General features: G+C 43.6%; 1 protein-coding gene across 2 annotated transcripts in view; it reads right to left on the reverse strand.

The window, feature by feature from the left end:
• The window catches only part of AEBP1 (AE binding protein 1), a 243,616-nt gene that overhangs the window by 72,409 nt on the left and 145,107 nt on the right, over window positions 1–26,100 (reverse strand). For both annotated transcript variants that reach the window (XM_086943442.1, XM_086943443.1), the window contains 3 exons: window positions 18,699–18,767; window positions 8,710–8,778; window positions 4,948–5,057 (listed from right to left, as the gene is read on the reverse strand). In XM_086943442.1, coding sequence (XP_086799568.1) covers window positions 4,948–5,057; window positions 8,710–8,778; window positions 18,699–18,767 — 248 coding nt within the window. The remainder of the gene's footprint in view (window positions 1–4,947; window positions 5,058–8,709; window positions 8,779–18,698; window positions 18,768–26,100) is intronic.

Consider the following 26,100-nt stretch of genomic DNA (forward strand, 5'->3'; position numbering starts at 1 on the left):
GTGCTCCCGTGGGTATTGACTTTAGAACTGCCTAGTTCTAAAGAGGTTTGCTCCAAGTCCACTCCTAAGTGTCCTTAATCTGTAATTTTCCAACCGCAACTTTCCCCATAGAAGTTAATTGTGATTTGCGGCTGTGTTTAGACACTGCACGCGTCCCCCGTGGGTCCCCTGTGTCACTACCTTGGGTGGTTCCTGGTGGTATTATAAAGGCTCTAGGCCTTGTATCTATGTCAGTCATGGTTCTTATACCACTTTCTTAGTATATGGTTTGTGACGCACCTAGGGCTAATCATATACTGTGCTAATTTATTATGTGCTAAATAAGTTTACTTGTGTACTTTTGCCTCTAGCCTCATAAAGAGACTATGGGGATGTGTTTAGAATAACTACATATATTTGATATATATACCTGGTGTGGTTCTCCTTTCATTTGATCATTACATGAGATTATAGACTGGTAAAACAAGCTGCTTTACATTCCTTCAAGACTCAGCCTGACGGCTGCTCTCCACAGCTACCACTAGGATAGCTTTCTATAAGGTTGTCTTTAACCTACCATCAATAAGGAGTCGTTTGGACTGGTGCAAGGAGCCCCCTTGAATAGTAGACAGCATATGCCAGGCCATCTTCTCACAAATGTGGTTTAACAAAGCCTTTGATTACTGGAAGCGTCTAATATCTCACCTTCCGTTACATTTCGGCTGTCAAACCTGCCGAATTCAACAGATGAAAAGTATATGGTATTCACCAAACCATGCAAGTTTTAGTGCGGTAAGTACCAAAATGTGCATGTTATTTGCCGAAAACTCATGATAGATGTTATATATCGCATCTGTTAAATGTAGTATTGTTATTTATGAGGTGCGATAAATTGCAACTTGATGCATATGAACGTTGGATCGAGGCCTTAGCTTGTGATATATCCCCCCTCCTGAAAGGGTTTGATTCTAGAAAATGACCAAAGTGTCTGTAAGTCTCCTTTTTTAGCTTCACATTTCAAGCACAGGAGGGAGTTCCTATGCACAAATCTCAAGAGTTTGGCTCTTGTACGGCAGGTGTGGTGGAGACATTTCAACTGTGAGGATATAACTTCCTCAAGGGGTCATTCTTCCTTCCTGCCATTCTTCATTAGACAACTCTCCCACAGCTCACTCATATTTTTGGTTGAATTTATCAAAGGAGTCTGTATTGATAATAAATCAGGGAGTGGTGTGTGTGAGATATCTTGCGCTCTTTTAGCACTTCAATCAATAATTTAACTTCTTGAAATTATAGTCTGATTTTTCAGCAAGATACAATATGTGGGGTGTAAGGACATGGCACAAATTGAGATAACTGAAAAACTGTCTCTTATGGGGATCACAAGCTTCCTGCATGTCTGAAAACACACATTGCAGATCCATACATCACATCTCCAAGTCTGAAGATTCCAACTTAATCTGCCTTTTGAAGGCGAACTTGATTAAGTCCATTTCCAAATGGCAATGTGACTTCTTGGGTTAGTTTGTTTTTCCAGGCCAGGATTTTAAGTGTCACATTGCCATATTTTGAACACTACCTTGGTAGCAGGGTGGAGGGATCACCTAGGTCTACCCCATATAAAAAGCGAAAGAACTGAATACCATCTATGGCCCAGAATTTGGGTGCCAATGGTGATCTTCTTGAGGCTTTTGTACCATTTAATAAATATAATTAGATGTGCCACTCTATAGTAGAAAGTGACATCCACCGTCCCAATCCCTCTATCGTACTGGGCCTGGTAACACTTCTTGGGGGCTTTCGTGGGAGTACCTTGATTCCATATAAAAGCTAAGTAGATGGGAATCGATATGCTCTTAAATGCCATCCCTGGATCCTCGTCCTTGGCCCCATGTGGATTGTCCATTCCACTAGGGAGTAATCCATGGGGACAATTTGTGTAGCGCTATGTTTGAAACCAAGATATAATCCAATTGAAATAGGATATATGCACCCTAAAATAGTTTGTAAAACACTATTCCATATGATGAAGCCAATGCCAGGCGCCTGCATTGATGCTGAAGACCTCAATGAACTTGGCCAATGATGTTTGCCCGGAGTAAGGGTCATTTGGTTCCTTCAGTCCAGGGTGAAGTCGGCCACCCCATTGAAATCCCCACCCACGACCTATACCCCAATCGAAATTTGTGACGGCAAATTGCCATTGATTTCTAGAAAGGTAGTATTAAGTGGGGAAGAAACTTTTATTATAGATTGGAGCCCACAAATCAGCATGCCGGATACAACTACATACCTCCCCAAGCTATTGCGTCACACCATATCTGTGTTGCATGAAAGGGTATGTGCTGTCTGATTAGTACAGCTGTGCCATATTCTGTCAGAAAGGACCATTATTACCTAATAGGTAAGTCTCCTGTATAAAGAGTATAGCAAAGGGTAGAGCACTTGGCCATCCTGAGAACTGTGCCCCTCTTTATTTAATTTAGAAGGCAATTCATATTCTAGGTAAGAACATGCAGGCATCTTGGCAAAAGTATTTCTGTCAGCCAAATGTGAATCTGATGGATGGTGTGGACCTATGTAGTAGTAAGGCATTAGGTTGTAAAATAGTGGAGTGGTCTCCCTGTTGGGTAAAAAGAAAAACAACCCGGAGTACCCCTCCAAACATTTCTAAAACATGAAGCATTTGTCGTAAGATGGGGCTCACTGAGAATGCCCAAAATGGCTCAGGAATCAAACTTCCTCTCTCAAAGACATCCACGCCAGCACCCCCTACAACTCTGAACACAAACGGGGCATGACAAACTCATAAGACACTCACAGGCTTATAGTTTGGTTATTACAAAATTCCTATCGACCCAAAACGTCCCACCTCCCTATGCCCCCATGCCCCCCCCATTGGCTCTTCGGGTGACCTTGGAACTGCCCGAAACCACCCCCCCATCGCTTGGAGACCCTTACGAGTGAGTAGTGCGCTATATAAACCCCTGATTGATTGATTGATTGATTGATTGATTGATTGATTGGGCATCTCGCGATCTGGCCACTGGATCAGTCTGTTTCGACAGTGAGGGGGCTGCTCTCCTAGTTGAAGAGAGTTGCTCGACGCTGACGGTTCCCCAGCAGGAGACTGGGTCTCATTTGACTTGGTTACATACATCCCTCTCTTGCACCCATTTCCAGACTGCCTCAGGTGTCTCGAAAAAAAATGTGCCTGCCTGGAAAATAATTTTCAGTTTTGCTAGGTTGACGGAGTATGTATCTGATGCCCAACAGCTAGGCGGAGAGTGCCATGACAGAGGTGTGTTGTGCCTCACCGTGTAACTACAGCCATTGCTGCCTATAAAGGGGGCCATATTATTAGGCAGGGCTTTCCCCCACCGAGGCAGGGATGGTGCCCTCCACGATCCAACACAGCCCATTGACCCCCGGAGACCCTGGGGCCTGCAGTGGTATTTTCATGATCTCAAGAAAAGCTGGCTGTAAAGGGAGTGACCCAGCCAGACATTCCAAAGAACCTGGGCACATCCAGTCAACTTCTCTGCACCGCAAGGCTTGGACAACCTTCTCTGCAGCACAAGGCCTAGACAACCTTCCCTTCAGCACACGGCCTAGACAACCTTCCCTTCAGCACAGGGCCTAGACAACTTTCTCTGCAGTGCAAGGCCCATTCACGACCAGTCCACTGGCACCTTCTCATGCTGATACAGGTGAAGTAGGGAGCAGGAGATAAGGCGGCTTTGGGCACTGTCTCCCACATGCATTATATCTGCCAGCACTGTGGCCCCCTCACACTTCAGAGCACTCACCTGATGTGAGCCCAGATCCCAGGCATTGCCAAACGTCAAAATTGAGGCCAGGTGGCAGAGAAGAACACAGCTTCCCTGCCCTTCTGCTATAGACTCCGCAATGGGGCTCGGAGTCTTCGCCAGAAGATTTTGCCTGCAGAGTAGCAGTTTGCATGGAGGACTTCAGGGCACTCCAACCTCCACAGAGCCAGCTAAACATGCAATGACTCGGAAACAAGAATCCAAAGACTCACGGTGGTACTAAGTAACTGCATTGTGGCCTTGAATGAACAAGAGTTACAGTAGAGAGGGAAGATGGTGAAGGATTGTCAAGGACGTCACACGGTACTACAGACTCGCGTCCACCAAATTGGATATTCACCACAATCCCAATCGTTTTCAACTTAATTTTAAAACACTACAGTGCAGCTCACTTCAGTATCACACAATAATGCATTCTGAGATCAACTCAGCACAGAAACTCATAAAAGTAAAAAGGTATTGGTATCAGAGGTCCTCAAAACATACCAGATGATTCTGATGCCCACAAAATATTTACATCAACGACTACAGATGAAAGAAGAGGGAGGAAGTGTTTTGAGACAGAACAGGGAGCGGCAGCAACAAGGCTAAGCGCAACATGCTAGCAGGTGGCAGCAAAGATAGGTAGCGTTGGGCGGATTAGTGGTAGAATGAGAAGATAATGGTGGTAGATGGATAGAATTGCAGAGTTAGAAATGATTGGAGCTAGATAGCTGGCATGGTTGAGATGGTAATTGCATAGGCAGACAAGGGTAGTACAAACAGTAACACAAGATGAGAAAGCGGTAAGGCCAATGGGCGATTGACTGTAGATAGAGTAATAGGTAGGGCAAGTGGTGAGTCTGATGGGATCAGAAGGGAAATGCCCAGTTAGAGACAGTGCAAATAGATGAGATAAAGTTGATAGGGAAATGGCGGTAAATTAAGTTGAGTAGAATTTGAGTGATACGGCAGTAGGAAATGCCAGTAGGTGGATACATTCAAACTGCTAGGGGAAAAACAGAATGGAAGGAGTAAGAAGGGAATGAACATATGAATTGGGGGAAGGTACTGTAGTGTTAAATGTTAGAAGTTAAGGTCTGAGAGAAGACTAGATAACCACTGGAGGTGAAGACGTTGGCAGAGATGCTTGTCAAACCTGTATGTTAAGACGTCCACGTTGAGCATTCAGTCCATGTCGGAGCATAGAAGAGGCAAGGAGTTGATCGTCCTCAATACGGCGTGACTCTAGACCGATAGGTGGGCACTCTGTAAATAAAGGATTGGCAAGTTAGGCAGGAGAGTTATGTAGGATGAAAAGAAAGACAAACAAATACCTATAAAACCAGGACAAGATAATCCACAACCATATGACATGGATCCCATATACCCACATCCGCACATACAAATGTTAAAGATATCCAGGGCCTGACTCTGGAAGAAGCTGCTCGAAGCACAGTGCATGGACTTGGGCTGCCAGCGGCATAACCCTCTGCTCACCGAAGGATACAGAATCCTTCACTGCACAAAGGGACTGTGCACCACGAGGCGCACATCTCCACCTCAAAATAACAAACCAGAATTCTGCTTTGTGCATCATTGCTCACAATACCAAATACCAGTATGTTGGCTTGTATGGGACATCAAACCTCTGTATCAGTATTTGAACTGCCAATGTGTTAGCTTTTCACCCTAGTCCTATAAGAGGAAAAGGGCTGCTATGCTGCAAAAAGTGACAATCCGTGAAAGGGACTTCAGGTTCTACATGCTGCAGACTAAGGGGCTGCTGTCTGCTCCTTCGCATGACCCAAGCCTGCACACACAGGGCCTCATTTATGAAAAGTGACGCATCGCTGCGTGAAAACAGCGATGCGTCACTTTTCACTGCGCACTCCTTGCGACACCAATGATGCGTCATATTTAATGTATGACGCATCATGTCGCAAGGACTTACAGATACGTCAGTATTTCTGAAGTATCTGTAAGCGCAAAAGTGACGCATTGCTGGAGTGTGTCACAAAAGTGACGCAACTCCAGCAATGCGTCCTTTCACATGGGGAAAGCCCCATGTGAAAGGGCTTGCGTCAGTCTTACGCCTGCTGTGAGGCAGGCGCAAGATTTTGACGCAACAGCATCCTAAAAGTGACGCAGTGAAATCTCATAGATTTCACTGCGTCACTATTACGAGGCTTTTTGCGGGGGAACGCCCCCTCTGCATACATTATACCGGACGCAGGTATAATGTGGCGCAGGGGTTTAAAAAGTGACGCATCTACCTAGATGCGTCACTTTTTAAATATGGCGCAACAAGGTGCATTTTGTACGCCGCTGGTGCGTCACAAAAAGTGACGCACCGGCGGCGCAAAACTGACGCAAGGCCTCATAAATAAGGGCCACAGAGTGCAAGCTGTCAGAATAGACAGCTTACACTTTGCAAATGGTTACAGTTTGTCCCCCCCAAGAGCAGTAAAAACACTTTGCAAATGGTTACAGTTTGTCCCCCCCCAAGAGCAGTAAAAACACTTTGCAAATGGTTACAGCTTGTCCCCCCCCCCCCCCAAGAGCAGTAAAAAATAATTTGTGAATTATTTTGAGAATCACATGGTGGAGCAACACCCTCAGTCACCTTCTTCAACTCACAATGTGTGTAGTGTGATTGTAAATAGCATAATTTTGTGGTAAGTAAACATTTGTGCATTGCAAAGTCAACTGCGCTGGTACTGCAAATGCAAAGTACCTTTGTTCATCGGAAAGCCACATGTCTTATTACTTGAAACGGTTATAGGTTTCTTGGCAGGATTTTGAATTTCTTGGCACAGAGTGAATAGAAAATAAATCACAACATTTGTGATTACAAAAGCATTAAGTTGTGACCACTACCTTTTTGCTGTATGATATTATCTTTTTAATATGCAATATAAACCATATCTACACAATAATGAGGTAATGACGGTGTAGTGCTCTTGTGAAATAGTGCATGTGCGAACAGTGAGTGCCATGGCACGTGATTCTAATGTGCATTGTTTTGGTTGGCCCACTGAAAAATTGTGTGCAACACTGCAGGCAATTAACCAACATTTTTCAGAACAGTAAATGGAAATGAAGAAAATTCCAAATCAGTAGAAGTTGGTGTTTCGCCCCTGCGTTGTCACTAGAATGAGGTCACAAGTTGCTTCAGTGCAACAAATGAAGACTACATCTCAACAGATTTTAGCAACTTAATCAAGTTTATCTAAGAATGGCTGATACTTTCTGCCTGAACGTGTATTGGACTGATCTAGGACATCTAGAGATGAACTGGGTCGCTACTGCAAATATCTACACACATAGCCCAGATGAACACTCGGTTTCAGAATTAATAGATTTGGCGTCACAACCATGAGTTACAGAATGTTTCCATGCTTGTACCAAGAATTCAAAATGTCACTACCTGTAATGCTAGTCTATCCAGCTGCTTTACAAATTAAATTACAAAATACCTATATGTCTTTATTAATATTATTGATCAACGAAAGTAACCAATAATAAAACCAGTAAAGCAATTAATAGAAACATTATCAATTAAATGATTAATTGACTTTGGTTTAATGAATCATTACAATTAAGTAAATAACATTTTGAGAATTGCATTTAAATGTGTAAAAGGTGCTTCACTATTCTATTTAAATATCCATAAGCTAAAATGCAATCAAAACCTAAAAGCAGAATGCTGCTTACCCTGTACCCATCAGTGGGTAGCTTGTAGTGCAACAGTTTCACATACTTCGCATACTCTCCTGTCACCTAGTGTTCGGTGGGACCACTTACAACTTGTTTTTCTTTGATGAAGTCTTTGGTCTTGAGATATTTTGTACTCTTCCCTTAGCCCACTATGCACCAGGACAAAAACACCTGCCGCAGATTGTTTTCCGTCAGTATTGTCAGTGAAGTTAGACAGAATAAGTATACTGTGCATTGTGGCTAAGATAGAAAATATTAAAACATTATGAATCATACCTCCCTTCCGGAGTAGGAAGAGAGCACATATGAGCCTCTAGATGTACATACACTTGCAGTACACAGACTGCAAAGCAGTGTCTCCCATAAGCAGTGGCTAGCAAGAGGATGAAGCAGATGTGTGGAGCATGGTTTTTAGTATAGTTTGGCAAACTAAAGTCTCTTGACAGGCCTGAATTTCCACGTCAGTAGTGTTTAGTGAACCTGTGTGGTGTTGACCATCTAGTAGCTTTACAGATGTCTGCTGTAGGAATGTTTTTTGGGTTTGAAGATGGTAGGTATGTCAGAGGGTTCTCGACGCTGCTTGCCGAACAGCCCTCACTGCAATATCTTCCCTAATGTTTAATTCCTTGCAAGCAGAGTATGTCAACTGCTCATGGCGCCCCTACAGTGGGTATTTAGTATTGCGCCTTGGGCAAAACTGGAAGAGCATTTTCTCCATACCCTCCTCCCCCAGCAGTAATTTTCAATGCGACCTGCGTCCTAGCAAGGAGGATATGTTGTAATTGGTTTTGTAGCAGCTGATTCTTCTCACGATAGACCAGGACAACTGATAACTGGAGACAAAAGGAACGTAGAACAGTCCCAGGGCTGAAGCTGAAACATCCGAACCCAATGGCAGAAAAAAATAATCCGAGATGGAGACTTCGTCATGGTGCATTGTCGGCTAAGGGAGGAGGCAAGAGGGGAATTCAAAACCAGGCAGCCTTGGCATTTGGCAAACCTGGTGTTCAACAGTGGCATTCTCATAAGAAAAGCTTTGGGCCCTGCACTTCATTTCTGTACACAGATAATGCTATGCTGCTGCCAATGTAGCACAGCTTGTGTACCCAAGAGGTCAAATAGCCAAAAAGATGCTCGAGAGGTCCCAATCTTTCATTAAATGCCCCTCAGACAAGGTGCTATTCTGTGTTTTCTTACTTACTTTTTCGTTCCACGGGTTTCTCTTCTTCACTATCAGTTTCCCAGTTTTCTTCAACCTTCTTGGGTTTCTCTGTATCATTACAGAAGAAGGAAAATGTTAATTGGGGGGTATCCACCCCTACAGACTTCCCATGCGGCCCAGCTCAACAGTGATTGAGTGTCTGCCAACCATGATTTATTCTCCTGGGTGTTAAGCAGTTCTTTTGATATTTGAAAAAGTCAACCACAATGACATCCAAGTACATTCAACACACTTTATCTAGTGAACTTTCTCTTTATTCTCCTTGCGTCAGGCTGTTAGAGCTACCAGAACCAGACAGCTGATATTCTGTCTAGTGTCGTTTTTGGCTTCAACTTGTCCATTCTCAACCAACATGCTGGATTGACCAGTCGCAAAGGCATACGAATGGCAGGCCCCATGATACCTGCTGGAAGGACAGCAATACAATACAAGCAAAACGAGAAATACATAAAAAGCATTGATGAAAAGGAGCCTGTAGGAGAAGGATAAAAAGACAAGAACAAGAAGTAAAGAAGGTAGAATTGTGGACGACAGGAGAGGAATCAAGACCAGACACATTTGGTATACAGAAACCACAGCAATTGAGAAACTATGGTCTTATGCACTATTTTTATTTTTTGCAAATCAAGCTCTGCCTATTGTCCTAGATCAAGCCTGCTCTTTCTGTAAGGGAGGTATGGCATTCTCCTCTCTATCACAGCATGGGTTGTGTTCTCCGGTAATGACGGCGCCCCATATATTATACTTTTCCATGTGTGTTACATGAAACACCAGTGACATCTAATTACGTCATACTCCCAAAACCTACAATTCGCTTTAAAGAAAACTGTGCCTTGAGCCATGGTTAGTATCTTCGAGTTAGTTTCCTTGCATGTGGGTTTGTTGCAACAAACCTCATTCAGGACATGCTAGGGCAATATTTTGCCATGTAACAAGCAGACCCTAAATCCTGGGATCTAATCTGGGTCCAACGAAGTTTAAGTAACAAACGTTGGCAAGATCCTCGATTTAACGTTTAATTCTGTTAAACAATGAGCTGCACTTCTTCCAGTCTGCAGATAGTAAGAATACTGTACAATGTGATTTGTCACTACATCCCCACCTCTCAGCATCTTGCTTGAATAAATGCAATTCTTTCTTTGAAATCTTATGTTACATGTATATATCCATGGTTGTTTAAGGAATAGATATTTTGAGTTCTGCCTTTCTTCATATGCACAGATCATGACATTCTAACTCAATGAAAACCAATCTTCTTATTAGTTATTAAAACAACACTTGTGTACTTTGAAAATTGGTATCTGTATCACCTAACTTGCTGTTATTGACAAATAATAAATATGTCCCACAAATTCTGACATTCTATATTTTAACAATTCGTTACAAATCCCATGTTTAGAATGAACTCTATCCATCCCCCTTGACCTAATTACTTTAACATATCTATGCATATTCAAACGGACCAATAATCTTTCTGCCCATAAACTTAAGACTACATTTCCCGAAACGTTTGAACATAAATGTTAAATCCAGGTATTTACTGACAATGTTCAGTCCTGTGTTAGTAATCTAGTGGTTCAGAAGATTTCATTTGAGGACACTATCACCCTCTTTTGGATTTCTTTTAATAGTTTGTTTTCAGTATGTTGCCAGCCCTTTCGCAGGAGTAAAGAACATATGAAGGCAAAGAATCATCGGAAGCAACAATTACATATTCGGAGCATTGAGTAACAACTCTTAGCCCGAATCGAATGCGAGTGGTACAGAAGTTGTGGCATGTTGAGTTTTTATGGAAGGTGCCTTGGGGAGTTCTCGGCCTTGAGTCTGACTACTGCTTGCTACCATTAAAATTGTTTACAATGTTGTATCATCACAGACAATCCACCTACTGCTGTGTGATTAGCCTGACCAAGACTGATCTCAACAGCCCTTTCAACCAGCACTCAGGACTACCACCATTAAATTCCATTCTTGGTTACTTCCCACACAATCCTGCCCATCGCCTTGCCCTGAATCTTGGTGACCACTTTGAAAGGCGTTCAGCCTCTGCCAGATACCAACTACTAAACTTTAACTTACTTCAACACTACCTCACATTCTAGTGAGCTAATATACAAATGCGCTAGGGGTTCCAATGGCTAACGCGAACACCTCCCACTATGTCCACTCTTCCACTCTTTCCAGCCCCTTGAGAAAGTTCTCAACTTATTCCTCCGGTCAAGCTTCTGCTCCTGTTCAACCTCCTGCACTCCAAGGTTACCCTCCTATGATGGCAGTTTCTGGTATGGTTGGTCTATCCCTCTCCAAATGGGAACCTTCCTACCTCTATATCTGTCACCTGATTGATCAGTGACCAGCTCTGAGGTAAAACCCTCCGTCTGATGCCACCCTCAGATTCATATAATTCACACTCTCAGTACCCCAACATCTAAATGCTTCTACCCCAACATCAGATCCCAAACATTGCCTACAAGAGAAATCTCAAACAACACGTGTCTACACGGATGGCAATTCACCTGCAACTTAAACATCTGAGGTTGCTTTGGGCTCCATTCTTTCAAAGTTGGATGAACAGTTGTCTGTTTAATGTTGAGACCCATCCACTTACCTTCACTCAATCATTTATGTTTTAAACTGTCCCTTTGCTCTTATGAAACAACTGTTGTTGCCTACGCCCGAGATTCTGCGTACAATATTTGTGTTTGAAATGCTCCATAATTAAAGATACTATACAAAGTCAGAGGGGTAAAAATAAAACATTTGATTGGCTTGTAAAGTTTGGCATTATTATGACCATTTCATATCACTCCCAGGGCCCACGTTTGTGGGGTTCATCTGTTTATAATTGAAATGAGCCCATGTGTTGGCCCTGTGTAGACTTTGTAAACATGTTTTTCAGCAGATCGCACTGTGTGAAGCACTCTTTCTTTTTAGTTTCGGTACCGGAAGTTTTGAGTCACCCTACACTACTAATTTCAAGAGAGATCAAAAAATTATTTCTCACCCATTACTTTCCACATTCTCGACATGAGATTCATCATCCACAGTCACCAGATTTTGAGCAAATGATCAACATAATGACCCAAAAGGAAAATAAACAAGGAAGCACTAAGAGATACTGGAGTGTGTGAAATGGGCACTTAGAGATGCTTCGTTATGTGACTGTGACTGCTTGCAACTTCAGCATTAATAATGACTGCTAGAGGCACTTGAGTATGACTGTGAGTTTCAGAGGCTATTTTCAATTTGATGGTGACCGTCTTTAGGCTTTAGAATGAGACCTTGACTGCTGGACATGGCTTGAAATGTTACACAGGCTACTACAGATGCCTTATCGAGGAGGATAAAACAGAGACTGATAGAGAGCATCGGGCGTATGAAAAGGGCCTTTGGAATATCCTTTGAAGTCTTTATAAATAGTCTTCAGGGTGTAAGGATTCTGGCAGGGGACTTTGGCCAGGTCCCAGGCTCATTGTGCAAGGATTTCAGAATGCTCAATTCTGTGTGTTTCTCGTTGGGTTAGATATTGACGAAGAAAGTTGAGCTTAGTCTGCTAAAGAATAGGAACTGAAATTATTTTCGGGTGAATGGGGTGCACTCTTATTACGACAGAGAAGTCCCTTGCATGGTGATGGACATGTACCCCTGCCCTGAGCGCCCCAGATGCGATGATGTCTGGATCCCTCAGGATGATTTTTGTTGTTATGGGTGAACACAAATCATGTGTGTGCGCCATCACATAGGTCTATCTCATGGATTGCATTCTTTTTTGACCAGTATGGATGCCCAAAGTCATATCCTCATAGTGGTGAAAGGCCACTGCCTTTGCCAGGAGTTAAGTAGCATGAGCATGGAGGGGTGGGGGGCGGGGGGCAACATGCCGTCTAGTGATCAGTAGAAGTGAACAGGCCTTTATAGCTGTGTAAGTGAAGTGAGTCCTACAGGCTCACTCATGTAACGTTCTGCTGCTATGTGCTTGACTCACACTTGGCCTACAAAAAGTTAGTATGTAGCTCTGTGAAGTGCGTGTGTAGCTCTGTGAAGTGTGTGTGTGTATTAGGGATGCGCTGGATGTATGTGTGCCTGTGCATGGAACAATGCATTGAAGATGCTGGTTTCCATTTTGAGAGACACAGAGCCGACTGGAGGAGCATGAGGAGGTAGAGAAATCTCCCCAGATTTGTGGATTACTGCACTCCTGTGAGCTGGGTGGGACACACACTGGAGGAAGGAGAGCCAGGCTTTTTTTAGTATACTTCAAAGGATGATCCTAGATTCTGAGAGAGCTCCCTGGACAGGGACAAGGGCCCATCAAGGGAGGGGATGGGACTAATAAGAGAATCATAAAGAGTAGTTCAGAGGCTGGGGGGACCTTTTCAGCCACACATCACTGTGGCTGACACCAAGGTGTCCTCTAGCCACTCCCATAGTCTGTGTTGTCGTGCTATCAGATTTGCATTTGATCCTGCTGTGATAGACCTCCTTCTGGGGAGGGCAGGCCTGAGGAGAGGGCACCTCAAAAAGAGGCACCCCCACAACACAAACCTCAAAGACTCAGAGTCTCTAAATCGCAATTGCTGTCTGTAAATGGACTAAAAGAAGGGGTGTGGAGGCCCTCAAACTGTCAACTGCCAAGCAGATAGATGGGGTCTGTGAGGAGAAGGAGGAGTTATTCAAGACTTTTCCCTTTGACCAGGATGGGGGTTAAGGCATGATATTCTCCCTGCTAAATGAGGGGGCATCATCCAGGGTCATCCAATACCACTGTGCCTGGAGCCTGGGGCACCAGTGCCTGCCAGCGTGCCAAAACTAGTGGGCCCTTTGAGGAAGAGAGGAGTGCTGGAGGGAGCGAAGTCCAGTGGGGGATCCTGGCGAGTGGATCCCTACAGAGATCTGTGAGGAGGTGGCTGCTGCGCCGACTGAGTTGTTGGCCTTGTGCAGGTTAAGTCGGTGACCCATATACTAGAGGGGGCCGCCTCAAAGTTTGCTGTGTCAATCGGAGCGCTGGTCATATGCAGTCTATAAGGCAGTGACCCCGTATGCAAGAGGGGGCCACCGTGAAGTGGAACATGCTGCTGAGTCAATTGGACCATTGCCTGAGTGAAGAGCAAGTGTGGTGAACCGGTGGCATCGGTGGAACACAAGGATCGTAGCCTGGTGGATGCCATTGTTGCAAGCAAAGGCTGCCTTGGAGACCCATGAGCCAGAGCCCAGACTGTAGAACAGGACCACAGGCCTTGCAAATCCCCTCGCCCTTCCTCCATAGCCTGTGTTGACAATCCAAAGAAACTTACCGTTGCATTGGAGGAGTGCTGAGTACACTCAGTTGCGCCCCCTGTAGAGTCACGTTTGTGATCCTCTCCCAGGGCAGCCACAGCCCCCGCGAGAGAGACGATCTCAGAGACTCTGGTCAGACAAGCCCTTCTGCTGTAGGTGAGCAAAGGGCCATAAGGCATTGGGCACATTTGTCTGCCAGATTGTGCTTTGGTCTTGGAACACTTTTGACTTTTCTAACACAGCGCTTGAGTGGGACTCCTGAAACTAAGACTGCTAGAGGGGACTTACCTGATTGTCGCCAACAGTGAATGATGAATAATTACTACTGCTAGTGAGAAGGAAGTAGGACTCAAGGGGACTACCATTAAACACTAGAACGTTGACCTCAGTGAGTGAACTGTGGTTATGGTTTGTGTATCCGTATTTTACTTAGTAATAGTATATACATCTCCTTTTGTCATAAAAGAAAATATTTGACTGGACAATCATTTATTACTGCTATTGAACACAATTTAAGATGTGAACCTGTGTTCACCCCCCTGTGTCTACTTTCCCTCCTTCGAGAATATTTGGACTGCTCGATACGAGATACCACTGTGACTCAAGTGCTGTAGGGGTTCTTTGCCCAGTTGCTCAGAATCCATAGTAGGGACATCAGGAGTAAAAGGCCTCAAACCCAATGGTCAGTAGCTCCTGCTTTCCCTGTAGTCTTCTGAACGGGGCTATGACAACTCTATAAAACTACTTTTAGATAGATAGAATGCAAGCACAAAAGCTGGCCAATTCACAGCTGCTGCAGGTGTACCTATGTATTCAGGAACTGAAACTGAAACTCCATCTACCTAGGAAGGAACAAACCGTCACAGCTAACCTTTGAAGTCCTTGGTCTTCTCCTTCCACCACTTGTCTTTATCCGTTTCCACATCTCTTTACTGCTTGGGATTTTCTTTGTTTTTTTCTGTGGATGGAATGGTGTAAATGGGAAACATGGCCCAGTATCTGCATATGATGGGTAGGAATAGGTGGGGAAGCTGAATTATGAGCCCTGCATTTGGATCACCTGTTAAAGAGGGCCCAGTAATTGCCAAAAATAATGAAAAAAAACAAAGAAGGATGCCTCTCCAAAGGCTCCCTCGTTGATGCCTTCCAATAAAAGTCTACAGTACACAATCGATGTCAACACACTGCTTGATATATACAACTCAGCCCTTAAAAAACACGTAGAACTCTACACAACATTGAAAACACGATTCTCTAGGCCCTCAGCACCAAGGTGCACTCAAAAACTCTCAGAAAACAAGCACACCATATGCAGAAAAGAGGAGAAATGCGGACAAACCAATGCCCTCAAAGACCTAAAGCAAACCAATCACTCGATGCAACATGCAGATCCGTCATAACCAAAACTAAAGCTACCATCAACTACCAAGACTACCATCAACAAAATAACAAGTAGAAGGGTAGCACTCTTAAAGGCTGTTGGGCATGCACCAACTGACACGAAGACCCCATATCCCACACTCGGTAGCCAAATGCATCCCCATCAGCCAGATATTCACCAAACAAGATGAACAAAGTACAAGATCAAAAACACTAAATAAACACAGCTGTGGCCCGTGCAGGTAACAGCGGGTGGAGGGGGGTTTGGTGGGGGGGGGGCATTTCAAGGGACGATGCAGAGGGAAAATTAAATAAATTATTAATCTTCCCTTAGCATCGTCCCTCAAAATCCCCCCTCATGCAGCCCCACTGCTGTTAACTGCATGGACCGCGGCTAAATAAACAGTTAGCCTAACTCTAGTGTCCCACTGATATATTCCCAATTGGACAGCCTTTAACTTTCTTTCATTCACTGAACTCACTAAAGATCACTTCCTATTAATACTACTTTCTAACATGATACTAAATCCATGATATTCAGAAACTCAAGACCTGGCTCAAACTAATCAAGATTTGGATGGCTAGTAGTTTCCTAAATGTGATGACTGAATTCCTCCTGTTCGCCAACAGCACCATACAACCACAGATCCCAGCCTGGCTATGTTGAATAAATCTACATGACTTCAATCCTCAAGTGATGGCATATTCAAAATAACGAAATCTCACACTTGACTTTTAAATAATTTATAACAAGAAAAAACAAAAAGCAAGAAATAATGGGATTAGCTTTTGCACTTGTGAAAAGGAAAATCCTTCTTACCTGATACCGACTTCACAAGATCAGTACAATCATTGGTCCCATCTCCCCTCACAGGAGTAACACCCTACTCCCTCAATCTCCACACTATCACATTGGCCCATGTAGGACATCATACATGCAGAAGTACATCCCACAAAGGCTTGACGAGGTTTGACCACCGCGCCCCCCTCCAGGCCCCATCATCTTCAAGACCAGCTGCATTACGTATAAGTACATAAAAAATAACACTCTCCCATATTTGGTAGATAAACACACCACCTTAGGGGGGCAGCCCAATGCCAGCAGTCAAAACATCATCAGACTGGAGATGAAGAAATGCAAGTAGTAAAAGATGAGTAAGCAGGCCTTCTGCATCAACACCCCCAGGACCATGAATAACAACCCATGAACATCAGGAATGACTGTACTTCCACCCATCTGTAATTAAGAAATAAATGCAGAGTTCCTTGAGGAAAACTGTCACAGGCATGTTAGGAACCCACGTATACCTGCTTTTTGTAAATTATCTTTAGTCATATATTAGAACTCTTGATCGCTGTTCAACGCTCTGTTTCTTCCCAGCTAGGATAACCCTATACACCTTCTACTCCACACAAACATACAAAAACATTTGATGTGCCTGCTGCTGCACAAACTACTGAGCTTTGTAGGAAAAGCACTTACATAAATATTCTGGCAGTACTATAGTCAGTCTACTTAACAGCTTTGCTCAAAATGCCATCATTACCCAAACAGACCCTTCCCTCTGGAAAGAGTGCTTCATTCAGTGTATCTGCTATGTCAGTCTTTGCTCACCATCTCACAACAGCTCTTCAGGCGTCATGCTGGCAGAGTTGCAGGTTGATAAGTATTCTACAATGAACGCTGACCTCGCCATGGTTGCTGAGTAACAACATCTTCAAATGTAATGAGCAAACATATGTTTGAAGAGCGGCTAAATTTTTAGGGTCCAATTCGCTGACACCATCAGTTTTGCTACCTGCAAGATCCGTTATTTTTTCTGCCTGGTAAGAGTTTACCATGAATCAGGAAATGTGTCACCCTGCCTTTCATCAGAGGCTTTAATGCAGAGATTATCTTTAGGATCACAATGTCTAGAGAGCTCTAAAGTTGTATGTGCTTCATTGAAATGTCATCCGCTCATCGGATAGATTTTTCGTCATTTATGTCTAAGTCTATGTAGTGCATGTATAAGGTGCAAAAACAGATGTACCTCAAGAAGAGGTGTCCTGGTGCTCAATATAAGCTGCTATACACAAACGAGGGTCCAACAACAAACCTGCAGTATTAAATGTTGAGGTCGAACAGGTAAGTATCTAAACTGCCCCAGATTGGGTTGGGAGCAAAGATGAGAAGGCATTCTATTCCAAACTCCAAGATTGATAACAGACAACATCCAGCCGCCAAGTCTACTTTCTTGAATTTGGGGATTGACAACTGGTGCTGATGGGAAGATCTCAGAGTTCTGGCTGGAGTATACCTAAGGATTAGCTCATTCGTGTAAGTGTCTCTCCTATAGCAGTAAAGTGCCTGCATGACAGAGACAAAGGCCCTTGAACAAGCATCTCTTTACTATCAGAGTCAATGAAGTCCGCAGAGCTGATCTGAGGCAGCGATATTACGCCCAAGGCTTGTGAGATCATTTATCAGGCAAGTAGCCTTCATATGCCTCACTAAAAAAAGCATAGAAATATTATCTATTAGAGTCAAGGCACTATCCGTCGCTTTTAAGTTGCGGGTTTGGTTTGTGTAGTATTCTTGCATCTTGTTTATATGTTATACATGCTTTCTTGACTTGTTATTGCAAGTAGCAAAGTGGTCTAGTCAAAGCGACATTCGTAAGCATTAAAAGCTCAAGTACTTTACGATTGTGCTTCCCTTAAAATTGGAGTTTTAATCTTTCAAAACATTTATGTAGGGAACAAAGTTTGTTCTTTCAACTGACTATAAATGTTTAATATACTTACATGGTTAAATGGGTATGTGGCGGGCGAGTATTTGCCTTGCATGACTTACTATAACATTTAATGTTTTAATGTTATCATTTAATGTGTTTCAGATAGCAACTACCCTGGTGCAGATCAGCTATCACATTTACCTACTGCTTGTATTAGCAAATACACTTCGTATGAGGAGGATGCATTGCAAGAATCAAATGATCCCTTTGTGAGTAAAAGAATTGAATCTCAAAATCTGGCAAACATTTTAGGGAGAGGGTCTGGGCGTGTGCAGAGCACATAATGTTCCTGGCTTCAGATTCCATAAAGAGACCTAGGAGCATACTAACAAGGGTGTCCATCAATTTCCATCCTGTTGTGGAAGAGAAGTCCTAATATTTTTGAGGACGGCAACCATGGCCTAAGAAGACAGAAGTCATTGTGGTGAGTAACTAGTACTTCCCTCCTCTCCTCCACCTCTGATTCATGCTACAAAAAGAAATATTTAAAAAAAACACTGACAATCATTAAAGGTAGGGAAGCAAAGGTCCTACTTGGCGTCTCAATCTCTTCCTTCTTCTGTGGGGGCTTCCGGGGTCTCCACTGTCGCAGCTCATAATCATCTGCACAATTATAGTGAAAAAAGAAAGTAGTATAAGTACTATTTCCTCCATGCCAAAATGCCCTATCATCAGTCTCACATGGAGAAGAATATGCGAGAGGATGGTGCTAGATCCACAGTAAAGGTGCTAAAACAATCACACTCTGTTTTTTTCAACTGAAATTGATTAGTTTGGTAGTTACTGGTTGGTAATATTCTAGGAAAACTCTGTGCTGGGTTGTGACACAACATCAAAACAAATGTGCAGCATGATAACTTCAACGTTTCAGAAAATGAGTTCAGTGTACTAAGGTGTTCAGAAAGAAGCAGTGGATTTGAGACTGTCCATTTCAAGCCTTCCACCCGCTTTCTCTTCAGAAGAGGGTTTGTGTGCAAAGTTCATTATTATAATGTACAGTTCAGTACTACAGTACAGAGCCTTTCTCAAGGTGATTGCAGAAACTGCTGTGCTCAAATTTTGATCCTGTGCAGTGGTAACATGAAAATACTTCTGGTCTTCGCAAACTGCTATACAGGAATAACTGTCAGTTATACTACACCAAGCAAACAATTGCTGAGCAGTGTTTGTGTGTTGTTCCCCAGACAGTGCATTTACAGCATAATTTTACAAGTATAGTGGCAAAAAATATTCTAATACTTCAGACTCTGCCCAGCTCTTTCTCTTACACAAATCAAATGTGTCTCTACATACACACTTTGTGTCAAATACAAAATACTGGATGCACAACAGGAAATGTTATCCCACAGGAGAATCAGTTCCTATCTGATACAGCGTGGCCCGCTGGAAATATAATCATTTACGCTTCTATAGTTGACATTAGCTTTAAGTACTTAGCCTTGACATGGTATCCATCACTTTTCCGATGCTAATTAATAGCCCCTTAGAGTTTATTCACCATAAACGAAAAATATCCAGTTAAGTGCATTTATACTTCTAAATATATGGGTGTATCTTAGTGATGCACAATTTTTCCAGGGTGCGGCCACTGTAATTAGGAGATGTTCAAGTAGTGTTGATTTGAAGCTCATTAGGTTAGCCTGACCCATGATCACGGATACTCAAATAGGCCACAAGCGAGCATCACATAGTTTAAAGCTGCACATTAACTTTTCCAACTGTGGCCCAGAGTGGTTCTGGTGCATTATGGTCATAAAATACATGGGATTCTGCAATCCCTGTATAGAAACCTGTTTAATTTTTTTTATAATGTATGACTATCTGGGATTCTGCAATCCCTGTATAGAAACCTGTCTCTTTTTTTATAATGTAAGTCTCTCTGGGATTATGAAATCCCTGTATAAAAACCTGTCTCTATTTTTTGTTATGAATGACTCTCATAGAAAGTCTCAATCGTTTATTTCAGTTTCTAAATGTCATAACCCACTGCTATGATATAGCAGCAGTTGGTAAAACTGGTTACCTACTGTTGTGATGTCATACAGGACATCAAGGCCAGCCTGAAAGGGCTCTCTGAGTGCCTGTCAGCCAGCACTGCTTGTCTGCTTTCACTGAAAGCAGAAAGCACAGCTGCAGGAGGGGGAAGAGAGGCAGGGAAGGTGGTGGGGATTGATCAAGGATGGCAAGTGAGTTTTTTGTAACCTTTGGGTGAGGGACAAATAGCATAGGCCTTGTTCTGTATGACAGCAGGGGCTGATAATTTTAGGGGACCGTACATAACAATGAACTATAGATGTACAATGTGAATTACTGGCATGTTGTTCACTTCGTGGTTCTGAGTGACATCATAGACAACTTGAGATTCACTCTTATTGTCTATTCAATGTCACTAAGAAACCCTCAGAGTAAAACATTCCCATAATTCACTGCTACCCGTCCATAATTCTAAATATAACAGGCAACTTGTGACACACCCAGTCACATATTACAATGAAATGACGCCAGACCTTGACTATAATAACTCATTACAGTTCAGTTCTGATGTCACAATGTCTACTGCCAGAGCCAGCAGCCGAGTGGAAAGGCAGGTCAGGTGACGCGGCATAATTAAAGCAGCTGTTTTTTCTTTCTTCTTCTACTTTGTTTTTTGATCTGTATAGCGGCAAGCAAAAAATAGCAAGCAAAACTGCTGTTTTTATGTTTTTAATTTTGAACTAAAGATTATGTTTCTAATCTTCATGTTTGAAAACATGTTCTCTCTTTCACGTGAAATAGCTATGCACCAAGGTATTTAAATATGCCCAGTCTATTCTGACCTTGATAATTCAGGGCAGGAGAGGTAGACAGGGAAAGCATACGGAGGACCAGAGTCCCACTGCAGGTGGAAATGTATCCCCGGAAGCCTCTTGACAAATACTCTAACAGTCAGTAGACACTATGTGTTCTTTGTGGTAGTAAAAAGATCTAGCCAACATGTGCGTCAGAGGGCAAAGACACCTTGAACCACCTCCTGGTAATGTCACCAATAGTGATCCACCAGATGGTGTGTGCTGAGCTCATCATTCAGTGAGCCTGCTAAATGTCTGCAGTCAGAGGGATTCTGTGGGGCTCCAACCACTTCCAGAGCAGCCGTGGCTCCTGCATAAGATCTGCAACCCCATACCGCCCTGCTTGTTGAAGTGCCACTTGGATGTAATGTTGTCTGTCAGGACCTAGACTGGCTTTCTTCTGATGGACGGAACTAGCCGAATGCGAAGCTCCAGCAGGTTCATGTGGTGCCCCTGATCTTGATCTCTAATTTGTGACTGCCCCAACCTAGAGACCATGCATCTGTGACTAGTGTGAGCAATGGGTGGAGTATCGAGAAAGGTCTGCCACAGGATAGGTTGGTTTCCGACAGCCACATCAGGATTGTCCAAACAGCCTCCTCCAAAATACAAATGTTGTCTCACATGCAGTCCTAGTGTTGAGGCCATTGAAGGCACCAGTTCCACTGGACCAAATGGACCACCAGAATGCATGAGGTCAAGAAGCCTCAGAACCACCCATGCTAGAACCCAGTAGTGACCTCAGAACTTTCTTGGTGTATTGGACTAGTGGCAGGGTGGAAAAGCTTGGCAGGCCACTGTGTTTGGAATGACCACTACGAAATGAACTTCTACTTTGGCTCTGGTGAAATTAAACCTCGTTGGTTGAAAATTCCAGTGTCAATAGAAGAGTGACAGTAGTCTGCAGGTGGTCTGCGATAGACTGTGGCGACCCTGCCTTCAGCAGCCAGACAAGGTACAGTGTACACACGTATCCCTGATCTGTGAAGATGGGCAGCAACCTCTGCCATTATCTCCGTAAACTATTGCAGGGTAAGTCCAAAGCTACCAATTTGTTCTTCCAAAGAAAGGTGTTCAAAAGTTGGAGGTCTAAAATTGGCCTAACTGCAGCACACTGTGGGGGGAGGGGAGGTCAAGGAGCTGAGAATGAGGAGGTCAACGATGAAAACTGCTGTCCATGGTGGTGCCAATGGTCTCTTCAACCACCTTGCCCTCTTGAGCTGTGAAAGTATTATGCTGGCTTTTGTATGGGTTTCAAGGGCTGCCTCTGGTAATAGCCGAGACCCCAACAGTATCCTCTGAATTTTCAGTACTACTGAAGAAACTGACAGGCTGGAAGCAGTAGACCTAAAAGCCATGGCACATTTGTCATTCTTCGATAAACCAGGAATCATCAAATGGCATATCCATAAGGGATGCCTCTGTGTCACTGGATAACCATGTGGCGTGCATGCAGGCATGAAGCCTGATAATGAAACTGCTGTCCATGGCACAACCCACACAGTCTGTTGTGTCCAGGCCAACTCTTAAAACATATTTAACTGCTCCATGTCCATCTTGGATTGAATGAGCAATGGCATTCCTGAATTCATCAGAAATGGCCAATAAATTCTCACTCGCCTTAGCCCACAAGGTAAGTGTGAATCATCCCAGAAGACAAAGGGTGCTGAGGTAAATCAGTACCATACTGGCGGACGGGGGAAGAAAATGGGTGTTTCAGGGGAGAAGCCAAGGAAGGCGGGGGAGGAGCAGGAAAGAGAAGTGGTGCTAAATGAGGGAGGGCATGGCAGGAGAATGGAAGCGACAGGGCAAGGGGAGCCAAGGAAAGCGGTGCCACAGGTGAAGACGGGTGGGGGAGCGAATGCCGGAGAAGTGTGGCTTTAAGTCTGACGTAAAAAGTGAAGGGTGCCCAAAGGGGTGTGGCCTAAATTGCATATCTAGGAATCCTTTCCAAGAGTTGTGGCCTGCGTAATTAAGGGCGAGGCTTAAAACATGTAAACTAAAATCATGTGCTTCGCATAGGGTGCCACCCGACCAGTATTTGGTGCTTTGCTGTGAGCTTTCTGTTACTGCATCCTGATGTGTAACAGAGCAAAGGACATATGCCTAAAACAAGTCTAAACTACTAGCTTTGCAGAGGCTTGTTAGATGGATGAGATAAATGAGTAACAATGATTTTGTTGTGAATAACAAAAATCAAAAATGTTTCAATTCTGAAAATATGCGACTTTGAATTAAACATTAATAAAGTCAGTGGAAGGGGAGGTGGACTTCAGATTCTCTCTGTTAGACTGTTGTGTCCGCTTCTCCTCACGTTTCTAAAACGCTCTGTCTTCAAATCTCACTCCTTATCTCTTTCTTCTTCAGCATACTCTTTTCACTCTGCTATACACTTCACCATCCCACGGCACACCCTCTCACCTCTAAACACTGCATTTTTCTTTTACTTTCGATTCGTCAATGTGTTGACAGGTGTGTGCACAAATCACACTTTTCGATTATAACCAAAATTGGTACACGTGACCATTGCTCTGTGCCCTCTGCAGATAGACCAAGGATTAGATGCACATGTATTCTGAACACTTTCATGACCCACTGACGCACACTGTGAGAAACTAGCATTGCCTTTGGCCCGAACTCCACAACTCTCTATCAGGCACCTTATAAACGCCCACCCACAACCTGAGTTCACACAGACACCTAGAGGCAACTCAGTTCAATGTATGGACAAATAGGAGTTTGCACAAAAAACTACAGGAACACAATAACCTGAAAAAGGCAAACACTTAAAGGGAATGCATGATTAAGTAAAACATGTGAGGGGTAAACAGGGACTGAATCGCTGGCCTTGATTACCTTAGCAGTTTGTTCAGACATTGTTCAGAAGTCAATCCGTGTTTATCCAATATGACTGCCAACAGCTGCTGACTCATGCCTCCAGGTGCCAGACAGCCAGACCAGGCCTGTCCTGGGCCACTCCTCTCTTCCAACACACCTCAGAGATTTGTTTCATTGCCCCAACCTGCAAGTGTCATCCCTCTTTCATCTAACAAGCCATCTGGTTTTGTTGACAAATGACTCATCGGAGTTCAGATGTGGCCTTACTGCAGGATATTCTATATAAGTGCTTTACGGGACAGATCAGATATGTTGTGCCAACTAAACATAGTATAGATAAAGGCAGTGTTCTCAGCATTGCCTTTCTTACAGTGGTCTTTCTGGGGTGGCAATGATAGAACTAATAACACAACAGTTCTCTTATATAAAGCATCAAAGGGGCACCAATTCCACACAGCTTTGTTGGCTTGCAATGGATCTGTTGGATTGAACTAGTGCCCAGAGCACCATCCTTCAGATGAGCCAGACAATCCTATCTGATGCTCACACTCGCCCAATGAATGCAAAGTCAACCAAGCGCAACATAACATATCTCAGTGCATGCTCCGAGAAGCAAGAAGGCACCGCAGAGTGATAGGGCCACACCTACCAATGCGCCTGTGGCAAGGTGCAAGGAAGGCTTCTTACAGTGCAGTCTAGGATAACTGTCGAGTCCTGGCTATTCTCTGAACCTCAGCCCCTCACTCCTCCACAAAAGGCGAGCAGCCACACGCATGTGGCAAAGTTTACCGGAGAGTGTGGGAAGTGGCGTGGGACAACAAGCCAGCTGCCAGCAACTAGGTAGGAAAGGAGTCAGGTGATAGAGATATAAGAGCAAGGAGGTTGGAAGAAGGTGAGAGGCTGCTATTTAAATTAAATAACATTCTTGGGAGACACCATCAATATATAAATTCATAAACAATAAAATACTTAAAAGCTGAACTCACATTTTATCAGTAATGAGTGAAGGGGCAGTCAATAACACAAGTATTTACCCCTCATCCAAACACTTATCCTATTAATGAAACATCCACAGATCTTTCAGAAAACAACTCTTCTCTGGTCCATTTGTGTTGGCCAAAAGGAACACTTCGGAGGATCAGGAAAGATGGTGTTGATCCCAGGTGAACCTGAACACTGCCACCTGATACCGTGTTCTCAACGTCCTTTTTCCTACAACTGCTTCTCATAATCCTCTATTTTTCTATTCTTATTTTCCTCTTTCTGCTACGAGTGTTAGTGAATGTCCATTTTATTTATCTAAGAGTGATATGAGGTACAAGTCAATCTGCGGAAGAAAGTGCGCTTCCACTGACCTCAGCAATTATAATACTCCTGGTAATTCATTTCAAGAGTGATTTCAGGAGCGGTCCTGGTGCACATTATGATTGTTTGTTGTTTTTTAGATATAGAGTAGCTCCTTGAAAATACATGTTCTAATGGCTACTTCCAACCACAGAGTCCTCACCTTTGTAATTTTGCCCAAGCACTGTCTGCTTATATTTAGAACTTTCCAAAGGACCTGCTCCTGTACCCTGATAGATAGCTCCATTGGCTTTGTGGTGACCTCGCTCCGTGCCACGGAGTGACCGCATAAAACCATATGAAGGAGCCACCCATGCACACTCATGTCAGTTTCTTTCTTTCCTTGACCTTCAACTCTGCTCACAACTTTTTGTTGATGTTTACCAACTCAAATTAGCTTGTTTTCTTGACAGTGCGCAAAGAGAAATGTCTCTCCTGAAGACCACAGACTTCCAACCGTGCAGTGACTGCAGAAAGCTGAAGTCGGTCGTGAATTCTCATGATGTCTGCTTGCGGTGTCTGGGTTCTTGGCACAATTCCATGTCTTGCGACAAATGTTTGCTGACTCAACTCACCGTCACCAGAAAGAGGGAGGCAAAGCTGTAGAAGAAATATGGCAGGACACGCTCCAAGCAGTGGACCTGCTCCCACTCCAACTCTTGAGGCAGCTGCCATGCCAGTGCCCAGTCTCCCTCAAAGTCACCATCCTTGCGTAAATCAAAGATGAAGCAGAGAGACAAGCGTCATGACAAATACAAATTCTGCGGAAAGTCCTGGACCTACTGCCATCTAATGCCAGAAAAAACAAACCATTGTACATTCAGTAATAACCTCTTAATTGGATTATGGGAATGTACTATACCTTGGAGTGACAAAAAAGGGTCTATCAAAACTGCAGAGGGTACAGAATGCGGAGGCTCGTTTGG

The sequence above is a fragment of the Lissotriton vulgaris genome, chromosome 11 (assembly GCF_964263255.1).
Source record: "Lissotriton vulgaris chromosome 11, aLisVul1.2, whole genome shotgun sequence".
In the NCBI taxonomy this organism is placed as follows: domain Eukaryota; kingdom Metazoa; phylum Chordata; class Amphibia; order Caudata; family Salamandridae; genus Lissotriton; species Lissotriton vulgaris.